This window comes from Tiliqua scincoides, chromosome 3 (assembly GCF_035046505.1).
Source record: "Tiliqua scincoides isolate rTilSci1 chromosome 3, rTilSci1.hap2, whole genome shotgun sequence".
Taxonomy (NCBI): Eukaryota; Metazoa; Chordata; class Lepidosauria; order Squamata; family Scincidae; genus Tiliqua; species Tiliqua scincoides.
Genome location: NC_089823.1, coordinates 129,120,708 through 129,135,156, shown reverse-complemented (window position 1 = coordinate 129,135,156; position 14,449 = coordinate 129,120,708). Strand labels below are relative to the sequence as shown.

At 45.2% G+C, this 14,449-nt stretch overlaps 1 protein-coding gene across 1 annotated transcript; it reads left to right on the top strand.

The window, feature by feature from the left end:
• The first annotated feature begins 590 nt into the window (after positions 1-590).
• TMEM129 (transmembrane protein 129, E3 ubiquitin ligase) lies at positions 591-10,859 on the top strand. Its single transcript, XM_066621723.1, has 4 exons — positions 591-927; positions 2,459-2,933; positions 6,942-7,101; positions 10,073-10,859. Exons 1-4 carry the CDS (start codon positions 636-638, stop codon positions 10,319-10,321), a joined length of 1,176 nt encoding a protein of 391 aa, XP_066477820.1. The 5' UTR covers positions 591-635; the 3' UTR covers positions 10,322-10,859.
• Positions 10,860-14,449: the final 3,590 nt, after the last annotated feature.

Below are 14,449 nucleotides of genomic sequence, written 5' to 3'. Positions count from 1 at the left end.
TTGGATGGGATTGGGCCCTTCATCAGCTTCAGGAAGTGTAGGTCTCAGTTGAGAGATGTACATGGAAGAGTGTGGTGATGAACAGTACATTTCATTGACATTGCAATGCTGTGTTCTCCAAGTTGAGCATCACACTGCAAGGGACAACCGCCCGCCAGCTGTCTTTTTGCACCCATGCAGCCCTGCTGCTGCAGAAAGGGCTTAGAGAAGTTTGCTCTGTGGGAGTCGCCCATGGGCAGCCTTCTGACTTTGCTGCTGTGGTGGAACTGCCAGAGCATGGGTGGTGTGGCAGGCAGACAGGCAGCAACTGCAAATCCTGCCTGTCACTCTTTTGAGTCTGCTGCCCTAACTTATGCATGTCTACTCAGAAGTAAGTCCCATTGTGTTCAATTGCACTTACTCCCAGGAAAAGTGTGCAGAGGCTTACATCCCTAGTTTGGCCAAGAGGTTCCTGCCTGCTGAACTACAGTTCCCAGGAAGCAGCGCGGCATATCATTACAACCCTAGTTTGGCCAAGAGGTTCCTGCTTCCTAAACTACAGTTCCCAGGAAGCGGCGCGGCATATCCTTGCAGTCCTAGTTTGGCCAAGAGTTTCCTGCCTGCTGAACTATGGTTCCCGGGAAGCAGCGCGGCAGATGCTGGCCCGTGTCGGGGCGACGTCGGGCTCCCAAGTTCTGCTGGGGACGGCGCTTGGGCTGAGGGGGAGTCTCCCGGGAGAGTCCATGGAGAGCCCCGCGGCCACTTTCACGCTGGCCTACGTGGTCCTGGCCGTGTGCTTCGTGTTTCCCCCCAACGAGTTCCACTTGGCCGGCCTGACGGTGCAGAACCTGCTGGGGGGCTGGCTGGGCAGCGAGGACGCGGCCTTCGTCCAGTACCACCTGCGGCGAGGCACCGGCACCCTGGTGGCCCACAGCCTCCTGCCCCTCGGTGAGCGAGCAGCCGGCCAAGGGCCAGGAGCGAGGCGTGGCTGGGCGGACGTGGAAGTTGGCCCCGGGCCACTTGAGGGGGTGTGGCAGGGAGAGACGACTAGGGCTGCTGCCTGTCCACGCCTGCATAGGAGTAAGTGCCATTGACTGTAATGGGACTTACTTCTGAGTAGTCTTGCATAGGATTGGGCTCTTCAATCCTACCCACACTTGCCTGGGAGTAAGCCCCATTGACTATAATGAGAGTTAGTTATGAGTAGGCTTGAATTCTAGTGTCCTCAATGTTTCCACAGATGTTGTTTTCTCCCCTCTCCCTGAATTTCTGTCAATCAGTATTTCTTAACCAGTGGTACTTTAGGTGGTGTCTGGTGGTACTTGTGGGACCCTGGACACCTGATGCCCTGCAGTGAGACCAGGACCACTACCCAACAAACAGCGGTAGGGGGCTCCAAAGCAGACATCTCCAAAACTTGAGAAAGCTCTCCTGTCCACCCTGAGCTTCTTACTGGTGGTTGTTTTGTCACATCTGGCCTCCCAACCCAGAAGTAACTGGGAATGATGTAATCATCAGTTACTGCCTGTGGTATTTTGAATCAGTGGATCATGTGTAGTGTTATGGCGGAGGTCAAATGTTGAGAAACGCTGCTGTAGATTTAATTGTTTCATGCCAGGTAGAAATTCAACGAATCCACCTTCATTTCTCCTAGTCATTTCCCCTTTCCTATTGCGACATTCCTTTTCTCCACAGATGCCTCAGGCTGCAATCATATCCAGACTTTCCTGGGAGCAAGTCCCATTGACTATAAGGGGATGTACTTCTGAGTAGATATGCATAGGATTGGGATCTCAGTCACATGAGTTTTGCAGACATATAGTATAAAACCTCTGTCAGGGATAGAAAGTAGTAGAAACAGATTAGTGTTCAGTGCTACATAATATGCTGGTTCAGAAATAAATCTTATTTAGTGGAGCTTACTGCCAAGTAAATGTTCATAGGATTTTAGCCTTACTGTAAGGCCCTTAGGGTTATCAGATACAAACAGAGACAGAGTGCCTGTACATTTAAGCATTGCATAGAAGAGGAAAGGTGCAGCTCAGCGTGGAAGGGTTTAAAAAGCGACACCTGCCAACATTCTTTTTTATACACAATGGTTAAAGGTATAGTCTCTGTACCACTTTGTTTCTGGTAACCCCATTTATAGTACAATCCTAAGCAAAGTTGCTCAGAAGTAATTCCCACAGTTTTAAATGGGCTCACTCAATAGGGTGTGCAGCCATGTGGTGCATTCTATGCTGAAGTTGCTGCTATAGTAATGCAGTGAGACAGTTATGCTGTAGACAGGCTGAAGTTTCCGAGTGATAGAAATGCAACAGACAGTGCATACAGTGAAGAAAGGACAAGCGGTGCTTCCATGAGATTGAAATGTGATCCACATAAGCTCCTAAATTTCAGGTCTGCTCATTGGGCGTATAAGTAACACATGCATATCTGAGATTTAACTTCTGAAAGCACTTTTTCCCCTTCTTTGCAGGCTATTATGCTGGCATGTGCTTTGCAGCACCTGAGAAACAGCTCTGCAGTGTTTATCAGGCCCCCGAAAGTTGGAAAGTCTTCTTCTTGCTGGCTGTTCTTGCTCCGACAATTGCTGGAATCCTAGCATATTACTGGTCACAAAATGGTTGGAGTAACCACCCCTTAGTCAGGACGATTTCCCTTTATGCCCTCCCGCAGTCAGGTTGGAGAGCAGTCGCTTCGTCAATCAACACAGAATTCAGGAGGATTGACAAGTTTGCTACTGGGGCCCCAGGAGCACGAGTAATTGTTACAGACACATGGATCATGAAAGTGACCACATACTCTTTACATGTTGTCCAACAGCAAGACATTCATCTAACTGTGGTGGACTCCAGGCAGCATGAACTCTTGCCAGACTCCAATATGCCTGCACAGTTCCTCACAATCCGTGTTACCAGTATTAATCCCCATGTGAAGGCTTTTGATATCCGGTAAAATGCAACAACTTTTAAATTTGATGGGTGTATGAAATGTACTTAATGTCCAGGGGAGTGGGGTTTCATTACTCTTTATAATACATCCTATTGTTAGAGCTCTATTTCATAGCAAAACAACCTAGTGTCAGTGGTGTTGCTAGGATTCACTCCATGCAGTGGTTGGGGCAACACCCCAGGTGGTGGGCGTGGTGATCTACCATTGCCCTGCCCCCACTGGTTTTTTGGGTGTACCTTTTGATAGAACACAGATATTTCAGTGTGGTTTGTTTCATTGCATTCTGCATGAAATTATACATTGATTGATATATAACATGATGGTATTATTCCTACAAACTCTGATTTTAGTGATTTTGCAAACTTGTAGAAACACACTCACACGCCAACTTACTAACACCTTATTGCAGCTATTCTCAAAGTTTTAGCACTGGGACCCACTTTGTAGAATGACAATCTGTCCAGGCCCCATTGGGAGTGATGTCATGGCCAGAAGTGCAAATTAAAATAAATAATTATAAATAATTAAATTAAAATAAAAGAAATAATTAAATGAGGGGGAGCCAGCCGTGTTCCACCAAGTGAATTTTCTCTGTAGCCTGCCTGCAATAACACCCCCCCCCAAACAATCAGTGAGATTTCCAGCCCTCCCCAGTGCCCAGTTTAAAGTTCTTCTATTTCAGGCACACATGAAGATAAAAACTCTCCTGACTTTATAAGTGCAAAATAGAAAATATTCCCCTTACCATCTCAAGCCTCTTTTTTCTCCTTTTTTTTGGGGGGGGGGGGGGAGGCTGCCTTCTGGAACATTTGTTGCACTCCAGCTCTATCAGATTGGGACCATTCTGGTGTCCTCACATTCCCCTTTGCCTGGCCTGACCACCAGCCAAGGCACGCCTGCCTACTCGAGAGTAAATGCGACTGTGAGGCTGCTTCGCTTTCCATAGGGCTCAGTAGACTTGCAGCTGGGAAGGAGGGACCTCCTCTGGTGTTTTTGGGGGCTGCATTCATTGGATCAGGACCATTCTGACATCCTTGGAGTCCTCTCAGCCTGCCCTTTCCGACAAACTAAGGCAAGTCTGCCTACTCATGAGTAAACACGGCCGCGTGGCTTAGTTTTGCTTTCCATAGGACTCAATACACTCGCAGCTAGGAGGGAGGGGCCTCCTTCTTGGGTGTTTTTTGGGGGCTGCATTCATTGGATAGGGGCCATTCTGGTGTTGTTGGATTCCTCTCAGCCTGCCCTTTCCGACGCACTAAGGCACGTTCTCCTACTCGTGAGTAAACATGCTATATGGCTTGGTTTCACTTACCATAGGGTTCCATGCATTTTTTGTTCCCTTTTTTTGGCTATAACGTTTGAAGGAAAGGAGCTATTTCAGTCTGTTTTTTTGCATTGCATTATGCTGGAAATTCCGCATCCAACGGTATATAGCATGATGGGGTTGCTCCTATGACCACTATTTTAGCGTGTCACCCCCCCAGTGCACTTCATCCCCCCTTGCGTGTCACCCGGTGTGGCCCGTGTCTCCCGCACCCCTTAGCGACGCCACTGCCTAGTGTGATCTTTAATTAGCTTACCTTAAATATGTACGTTAATTAAGGAGGTTAATTTTTTCTGTATATAACTGATCGCATCTATTAACTGTAAGAAATCTTGCTATAATATTTTATCACACACGCCACACGTTCCCCATTCCTGATGCTTCAGAGACTGGGTCAAAAAAATTGAGCCAGAATATTGGGCTGCAATCCAATACACACTTGCCTGGGCATAGATCTTGTTGAAGTCAGTAAGAATTACTTTTGAGGAAGCATGAATAGAACTGGACTATCAATATGGTTACCACTATTTATCATGCAGGCTCATGCTGAAGTCTTGCTTGAGGAACAATGATATCCTTGTTTCTGGTGATTTCTGCAGATTTGGTCTAGGGACCCAAGGGTTTTTATCATTTTTCCAAAATGAATAGTTTCCTTCCATGTGGCTTTTTCCATTGGGAGGAGATGTACATCAGTCCGTTTCTCCCCTTCCTGCTCACTGTAACTTGTAGTGAGAAAGAGGAGACTTCTAGTGTGTTTTTGTTTTGCTTTTGTATTTTTGCAGCACAATCCTATTTGCGTATACTCAGAAGTTCCATTGTATTCAGTGGGGTTTACTCCCAGGAAAGTGTGTATAGGATTTCAACCTTAGGGTCCAATCCTAACCAACTTTCCAGTGCTGATGCAGCCACAATGCAACCCCAAGGTAAGGGAACAAACATTCCTTTACCTTGAGGAAGCCTCCATGACTGCCCCCACCTCAGGATACAGCGCTTGCCCGTTGGCATAGCTGCATCGGCACTGGAAAGTTGGGTGGAATTGGGTCCTTAGTCTTTTGTTCTTGATTGATTGAGTGAAACTAAGAAAAATACAGCCAGAGTTACAAGAAACTAATACAGCCAAAAGTCTTTGTGCTGGTTTATCAAAATAATCAAATATGTTTCCAGTGAGGGAGGTTTCTAGGAGCCTACTTAGGAGGCAAGATTCCAGTGTAAATGGGAGGACCTTGTCGTGCAAAGAGACCTTTTACTAGCTTATGACTTTATCAGTTCATGTGGGAATTCTGTATTCTGTACAATACCTTGGTGTTCATGGTTGTATCAAATGTAGAAATGGAGAGGAAAAATATTACAAAGCGCCTATTACACAATTTGCTCTAATTTACAGGGCGTGGCTGTATCCACGGTTCCCGTATCCACTGTTTCACTTATCCACGGATTGGGTCCATGGGCCTCCCCTCTGGAGGCAAGGGGAGCTCTGCTCCTCTCGCTTCTGGAGAGTCTTTTGAGTCTAGCAGAGGCTGTGCATGTCTGGTTAGGCAATTTGAGCTCAGGGTAGCCATGTGGAGGCAGGGGGCTGTGAGCCTCCAGGACCTTCTTGGAGGCTTCAGCAGCCTCTCAGGTATGTTAAAATGTCACTGGGCTCTGTGGCACCACAATCGTTGTGGTGCCGTTGTGGCCACCCCCTTTGTTCCTGCAACACCCCCACCACTACTTACGAGGTTCCCAACCCCCTTGGAGGAGTTTGGGAACCTCTGACTTAAGGTGTGATATGTCCATTCATCCCAGTCATTTTGTAATGTGTGTAAAGATGAACGAGAGGCTCACATTCATTTTCAGTCTCTGACAGTTTTAAGGCAATTCCAGCTGGAGAGGCACAGAGAAAAGTGCATTTTGTAAGGTTGGCCATGTACATAGGTTGCTACAAAAACGTTATGATTTCAAGTTTTCAGCTGTTTCTGTCTGTAAGAATGTGTTTTCTGTCTCTGCATATTAAAGTAGTACTCCGCATAACTAGTGTATCCGGTCATGTCACTAGCTGGTGACGCCACATTTAAATTTGCAAATATTGTACACTTAGGGCGCAATTCTAACTTGTGCTGGAACAGGCAAACCAGGAGGCTTGTGCTGCATCCAGTGCAGGATTGTGGCCAGCAGCGGTTTAGCCAGAGGCAAGGGGAAACATTTGCTGGCCACAATGGGTCTCCTCAGACTTGCACCACCTCCTGAGATGGCACAAGTCAGAGGAGAGCAGAGTGACTTGAAGCCGCTCCGTTCTCCGCAGGGACGGGGTTGGGATCCTGCATAACTGCCGGATCCCAGCCCTGCCTCTGGCTCCATGCACGCCGGCCCCCGGGGCCACCCATTGCCCTCCCTCCCCTTGCCCAGGAACGCCTCCCTCCTTCCCCCTCCCCGCTTCCCCCATGTCTACAAGTCACCTTGCATCGGCTCTTCTGAGCCGACGCAAGGAGCCGGGAGGAAGCCAGCATAGGGGCCTCTGGTGGCCTCCGCAGGCCGGCGCTTCTCGGAGCGCCAGCCTGGCTTCCTCCCATGGAGGTGCAAACGTGCTTTACGGCATGTTTGCGACTCTCCCAGGGGACTTGGTCTGACCTAACCTCAGGTCAGGATTGCTTCCTTAGTTTTATATTTGTTCAGATTGTTGATATAACATTCTGTTTTGCGTCAGGCTAAATTCAACAGAATATGGAGAGCTGAGAGAGAAGCTTCATGCTCCTATCCGTAATGCTGCTAATGTGGTGATCCATCAGAGTCTCAGTGATTTGTTTCTGGAAACCTTTACCTCCTTGGCAGAGATGAACCAGACTTACGCTGTTCCTAGCAATCAGGTAAGACTTGTTCTGGACTGATGATTATATTTGTAATGTTTTTATATTGCCAACACGTGTGCTCATAGTGAGTATGCTGTTGTTTAACATTTGTTATTATAGAGAAGGTTTTGCTCATTTTATACAGTAAGGATAGATGGATGATTTAATTAAAGGGTTGGGAGGGGGGTTAGTGTGCTTAGTTTAGCACTGAATAAGCTTTCAGGATCAATGCTGGGCCCTGCTCTTCTTGTGCTAGAAGCATCCTGTTTTATTTTACAGATACAAAATCTAGCTTTTTATGTTGGCTTTCTTACTAAAGCCATTTCTACCCAATGTTGCACATACGAAACAGGGATCAATTGTGTACATCTGTGTGCTGGTCAGAAATGGGTTAAGATTAAGTATTTTTGTCTCAATTAGCACCACCAAACTTCTAAATAAAGACCCAAAACACTTCTAATATTAAACGTTGAAATAAATGTGAGCTTGATGGGCCGAAGAAAACCCTCACAGACATGGGGATAATGTGCAAACCACACAGGCAGCGGCCCCGGCCTGGAATCAATTTATTATTAAATTTTTTCTTATGAAATGAAATTACTTGAAACAAAATGACTTTTAATGAAGACTTGCTGTAATGTGAATTGTATGATTTATTTTTTTCTCTCTGAATCGGAAATTGTCTGAGAAATGCTTTTTGTATGTAATTTAATTCTTTTGCTTGCAGTTCCTACGTGTGTTTAGATGGTTATATGCAAGCTCAGCCCTACTGCTGAAGGTAGATTCTAGGTACAAACCCTAGTAAAACCCTGAGTAAAATTTAAGTTTGTGTTTGAGGGGATGTTGGGAGTGTACACTTCCATCTGCAAAATACCTGATAGGAACACTTCTTAAGATAAAATGTCTGTTTCAGCAAAAGGGGAATGTGGGTTGGGAAGAAGAAATTTTTATTTTGAAGTTCCTCCAATGTACAAATGTTAAATATTTTACCATTTAACTTCTTTTTAAATTGTCTAATCACAGAGCAGCTGTTGTTTTAGCCATTTTAAGAGTATAAGTTTAAAATAATTTATTTTTAAGGTTTATATAGGCAGCTAATAAACTGCAGCCTGGTGGCTCTTGTAGACTTATTTTCAGTGAATCTGACCCTTCATGTGCTTATTAAGTGGTTTCATGGAGTCTTTTTTTCAGGCTAGTACATTTTGGATTTCAACCTTGAAGGCCTTAAACTCATTTTCAGTGTAACGTTTCCAAAAATTAATTGATAGAATATTTCAGTGGATGTCAAAGAAGCAGGAGCCCTGTTGCTTGCTATATTACAGCACACTGAAAGCACTGGCTATAAAATCTAGTGGATATTGGTTAGCTCCTAAAGATCATGATGTGTGCATGCTGTTTTAGATTCTATAGAAGGAGAGCAAGAAGAGTGCTACATGCCTCTTCAAAACTTGCTTTTCTTATCTTTTTTTCCCCCCTTAAGGCAGTGGTTTTCAAACTGTGTCGCAACACCCCAGCCTGAGAGCCCTGTGCTGTTTTCCCTTAAGTGTTGGGGAGGGGGGAAGGCAGAGACGCGATGCCCAGCATCATGCCTCTGATTGGGACGCAGGGGCACGCTGCCACTGACCGCTCCCTACAGCAACCTCGCAGGGGTCGGCGCCGCTTCAACAGGGTTTCCCATGCAGTGCAGAGTCCTCCAGAAGGCAATTGCGACCACTTCTGGTTTTGCACTCGAGAAACAGGAAGAAGTCACGATTGCCTTCTGGAGGGCTCTGCGCTGCGTGAGGAGCCCTGCTGAGGCTGGCACTGGGCTCCCCTGACCCCCAGGAGGCTTCTGCAGGAGGTGATGAGTGGCAGTGCGCCCCTGTGCCCAGATCAGAGGCACGATGCTGGGCATCGCGTCTCTGCCTTCCCCCTGCCCCCCGCCTTCTGAGGCAAAGACTTGAATGTTTGTATTAAACTCTCCCTGAAAGTTTGAGAACCACTGCCTTAAGGAGTCAAAATTGAACACAGGAATGTATAACATGTTAGTTCAAGTTTCTTTGGAGAATAGTCAGTAAAACAGTGGCTCTGCCAGGTTTGAGGCCAGATGGATACACTGATATTGTCTGTAAGCCACTGTAGCCTCACTCCAAAGCAACTGCCATTGAAATCAACAGGACAATTGAGTTGGTTTAGATAGGATTCATTCATGATTACCTTTCTCTGGATGGAAGATCTGTTTCTTTAGAGCAGCAGTTTTCATCCGCTGTGCCATGGCACACTGGTGTGTTGTGAGGCTGGCTCAGGTGTGCCGCGGGGCCAAGGAGTCAGGTGGCAGCAGCAGCAGCTGCGCGCACGGGAGAAGCAGCGGCTTGGAGCCTCGCTCGGCAGCAGGAGAAAAAGGGGCAGCCTTCGAAGGGGCTTCAAGATGCTCCTGTTGTTGCTGGTTCCTGCCCTGCGTGCTGATTGGGCAGCCAGGCAGGCAGCTAGAGAAGCCTGGAAGAGCTCCCAGCGGGCGGAACGTGGAGGGAGTGAGGGCGAGCAGCGAGAGGGAGGAGTGAGTGAGAGCAAGCCTGAAGGTGGAAGCAGGTGCAGAGCCAGAAGCAGCTGGCTGGAAAGGATCCTGGAGAGACCCTTTTCCTTGCCTGCAGTGCCCCAAAATGACCCTTCCTGCGTTGCCTCCCCAGGCATCTTCCTAGAGAAATCAGTACCCATCTAAGTAAGAGAATGTTTGTTCCTTTACATTGGAGCTGCATTGCTCTTAAGTTGGTGCTGGAAAGTGGGTTAGGATTACACCCTTAGATTTTAAGCTTGTTGAGCACGGCCTGTTCCTTTTATTTATTTATTTTATTTATTGGATTTGTATTCCGCCTTTCTCCCCGAAGGTCACCCAAGGCTTTGTACACATTAGCACAGAACTAACCCTGTAAAATACTATTTACCTTCATGATGCTGTATAAATAGTAACAGTAATAACTGTCTAGTCACGTATTTGTCTGTCTTTGTGTAGGAGCTGGAGCCATGCATTGGGTGCATGCAGACGAATGCAAATGTCAAGCTTCTAAAGAACTGTCAAGAGCCCAATGAAGGAGAGTGCCAACAGTGCTACTGTCGTCCCATGTGGTGCTTGACTTGCATGGGCAAATGGTTTGCCAGTCGGCAGGACCAGCAGCACCCAGAGACCTGGCTTTCAAGTCATGTGCCTTGTCCAACGTGCCAATCCAAATTCTGTATATTAGATGTTTGTATTATACGATGATGCAATCCTAGGACAGCCTTACCTTTTAAAACTGATTGTACTTCAAGCTGAATGGACATATCCTTTGTTCATGGGAGCTTCCCTACAAGACCATGCTATGTCCTTATTTCTCTGATTATTCTTGTAATTTTTAAACTCACCTTTACTTGTTATAAAAGGAACAATTGAGAGTGTGCTTCCATCACCACCCTTCTTCAGTTTCATGAAATTATGGATGATATTCAAGAATCACATCAGATCTCTGCTAAAGCAGTGTATTAGCTGTTCGTATTATGCATAGGTGGACAGCCTTTAAAAATAGATTGAGGAGTTCACTTTTTAAGAATAAATATGATGAAGATGAGTGGCCTAAAGTGTTATCTTGTATTACTTTGCAAAGCAATATCAATCTTTATGAGATATCTGCTCCTCTTGATCTTTTGAGCACGTATTAAACTAGAAGTATCACAAATCTGCTTCTGTAGGTATGTTTCAGTTTCTCTTCCTCAAGTATGTTTTCCCCTGTTCTGCCTTCCAATCTTGTTTTTTCATATCTAAGAATGTTTTAAAATTCCTTAATCTTAACACAATTATAGCTGCTATTCAGTTATTTTGCAGAAAAACATGATTAGTCATAGTGATTTTATACACTTTCTGCGTACAAACAACGCTGACAGTTTTCATAAATTGATACATAATTCTGAAATATTATTAAAGCACATGTACAGTATCTACAGTATTGCTTTTTAACAAAAAAGTTCTCAAAGTTCATGGTGGGGGGAGAAAAGAGAGAATGGTTCCTTATTCTAGAGGGGCTCAAAATTGAGGAAGAAACACAAGGGTAACATTAGCAAGAGCCTGCTACTCCTGGAATGAATATTTATGTTTCAGATGTTTATACCACCCTTCCACCAGTGAGCTCAGGGTGGTGTATATGGTTCCTTCCCTCCTTTTTGTCCTCAGTGACCCTCTGAGATAGGTTAGACTGTGAGAGATCATGACTGGCCCAAGGAAGCTGCATGGCTGAGTGGGAATTTGAACCTGGATCTTAAAGTCTAACACCACAACCAGCCACCATCCTGGCTCTCAGTAGAGACATTTGTCCTCTTATTGCTAATTATAACAGAACCACCACATTAAAAGGTGCCTCTTTATCCAGTCAGCAGGGGCAATATTGCCTCTCTTCCATTGAAGTGATGTCTCGCAATTTTTGTCAGCCATTCAGAATATTTTGGTACTTTAGATAATTTCTACTGTTTTGCTGCATTATTTTAGAGGATATTAAAGACGTGAACATCCACTCATTCTTTCACATAACAGTACAATATTGGGGGCACACACTTACAATACAGTACAATCCTATGCACATTTACAAAGAAGTAAGTCCCATTGATTTTAATGAGGCTTACTCCCAGGGAAGTGCATATAGGCTTACAGCCTTTATTTAACATGAAATCCTGTTATGTATTGACTGCTAGTATCTCTCTCTCTCTCTCCCATGAATTTTATTTATACACTTGTATTTCTAGTAACTGTATGTTTATCAGTCACTGAACACTGTTAGAATTTTATAGTTCAGCATAGAGGAATGTATTAATTTGTTCACAAAATTCTCCTTTCTGTTCTATTTGTCCTTAAAATTATCCTTGTCATTATTGATTTCTTACCATTCATAATCTTGCATGGGCCTTGGCTTAACAATAGTAAACTGTTCCTGTTAAATATCTTGGACAGAAAATTGTGAAAGAGGTCATTTGGCTGAATGTTATTACCTCACCAGCATAAAAGGTGGTTGTTTTGTTAAAGCAGAGCTCACTATTCAGGAGTTGCATTGAGCCTTTCCTCCAAAGTCAGCTAAGGTGCTTCTCTGAAAAGATCTGCAGAAATTGTATTGCATGCTTCTGACCATAATCTGATCTATACATTTGGTTTTAAAGCTGGTTGAATTAACTACATTTAGAAATTTAATGAAATGTTTAATGGAACATTTCCAAAAGAAATAGATCCTATGATTTTTTCAGAAGGGTGACAAATACACTGTATACCATAGCCAAAAATGTGTATTAATATGCTGGGAACTTCTTTTAATATGATTTTCATTCACATGAATACTCTAAAATGACTTTCCTAAGGGCAAAATTGTGATATGAAAAGGAATTCTGTTGGTGTACAGGTCAAGAGGTGTCTTCCTCTTGTCTGAAGGTCAAAGGGTTGTGTGTCAAAACAAAAACTCAGAAGCAATACAGAAGCCAGTTTGTTGTTGCACATGACCTTCCACCTTCACACAAAAGGAAGACATGTAGAGGTCCCTTTCTCATAACAAGTGCAGCTTCCTATTTTTATCCAATATGGAAAACCAGTTCATACATGGTTTGATCCTCTTTTGATAGTCTGTCTTGTTAACTGGTTTATAAAATTCCAGTTTCCCATTTTGTCCCAATATGGGAAGTGTTACCAAAAGAGTTGGTTTTTAGGGCAATAATTACAGCCTGATTGGAACATAGGACCTTAAGACTAGAAAAACAAATCAGTTTTTTGCAGATAATTCCCTTTCCTTAAAGAAGAGACTGAGAGAATACTTCCAATAAAAGAGGATAGCTTTATTAAGAAAGAATTCAAAATAGATACCCAAAAAGAATTAATAGAGAATTATTATAAGGGGATGTTGCCCAGGGCTGGATACTGGGAGCAGCTAAAATGCAAATGTTCACATGACAGAGGGAGTGTATGTTGCATCATAGATACAAGTGTATTACATTATGACACTTGGGCCCAAATCCTACCCAACTTTCCAGCACTGGCACAGCTGTGCCAATGGGGTGTGTGCTGCATCCTGCAGTTGGGGGCAGTCATGGAGGCATCCCCAAGGTAAGGGAAAGTTTGTTCTCTTACCTCAGAGCTGTATTGCCCTTATCACGGAGCTTGAAAGTTGGTTAGGACCACACCCTTAAACAGATAAAATGCAGGTGTTCTACAGTATTGTAGATTAAATAATCATATAGGTTTGTAGCTCTAATGGGGAGCAGTGGCCAGTGGCCCAGTAGGTCAAGGGAGCCACAAGTCAAAAATGTTTGGGAACCAATGGTATATAGCATTCCTTCCCTCTGGCTACTACTTTGTGTCAGTTTTATCTTTGCACTAAGATAACGCTATATAAACTGATTAATCATGTAGCTAGCTACTCGGTGGTCCTTGTCCCTTTGACCAGCAGCAGAGATGTTTTCATCCCATTTCTACAGTTGGAGCAAAGTACTTTTTGGCCTGGAGGAGACCCGGCCCAATCCTATGCATGTCTACTCAGAAGTACATCCCATTACAATCAATGGGACTTACGCCCAGGAAAGTATGGATAGGATTGCAGCCTGACAGGCCCAATCTTATGCATGTCTAAGAAAAGTAAGTTTCATTGAGTTCAATGGGGCTACTGCCAGGAAAGTGTGTATTGGCTTGCAGCCTGAAGCAGGCTCCCTGTGCAGATTGACAGGCTTCCTGTGCAGATTGAAGATTGACAGGCTCATCTTCCTTGTCAGGCTTGCAGCCTTGATACTTTAACTGGTGACCCTGGCTACAGTCCTATCCACACTTTCCAGGGACGAAGCCCCATTGACTTTAATGGGACTTACTTCTGAGTAGACAGATACAGGCTTGGGTTCTGAGGCTACAGCCCTATCCACACTTTCTTAGGAGGAAGTCCATTGACTGTCATGGGACTGGCTCCTGAGTAGGCACGCCCTATTCACTTCTGCAGCCCCAGCAGAGCAGCTGGCGGGTACAGGACACCGTCCCTTTCAGACTTTCCCGCCAGCTCGCTGGGGAGAGGCGGAACCTTCGGAAAGGGAGGGAAAAGGGCAGCGAAAGGGCAGCGCGGGGAAACAGATCCCTCCGCCTTGGAGCGGTCCATCTCCTGGTAGGGGAGCACCGTCTTGGCACGTGAGGAGCAAAAAAACCCTGTCGCCAGCTCCGCCTTCTAATTCCGCAGCGCCGACACACGTCTGTGACTGCGCGCTCGTCATGCGAAGCGGGGACGGATTCGGAGGAATAACGTAATGCGTGTTCACCGGCAGCTCTACTCCACACGCCCCCCTGCGCGCAGTTGGTAGCGTCCGGCGGCAGTGGGCGCGCGCATTCTTACAGCAGGGAGGGAAACGA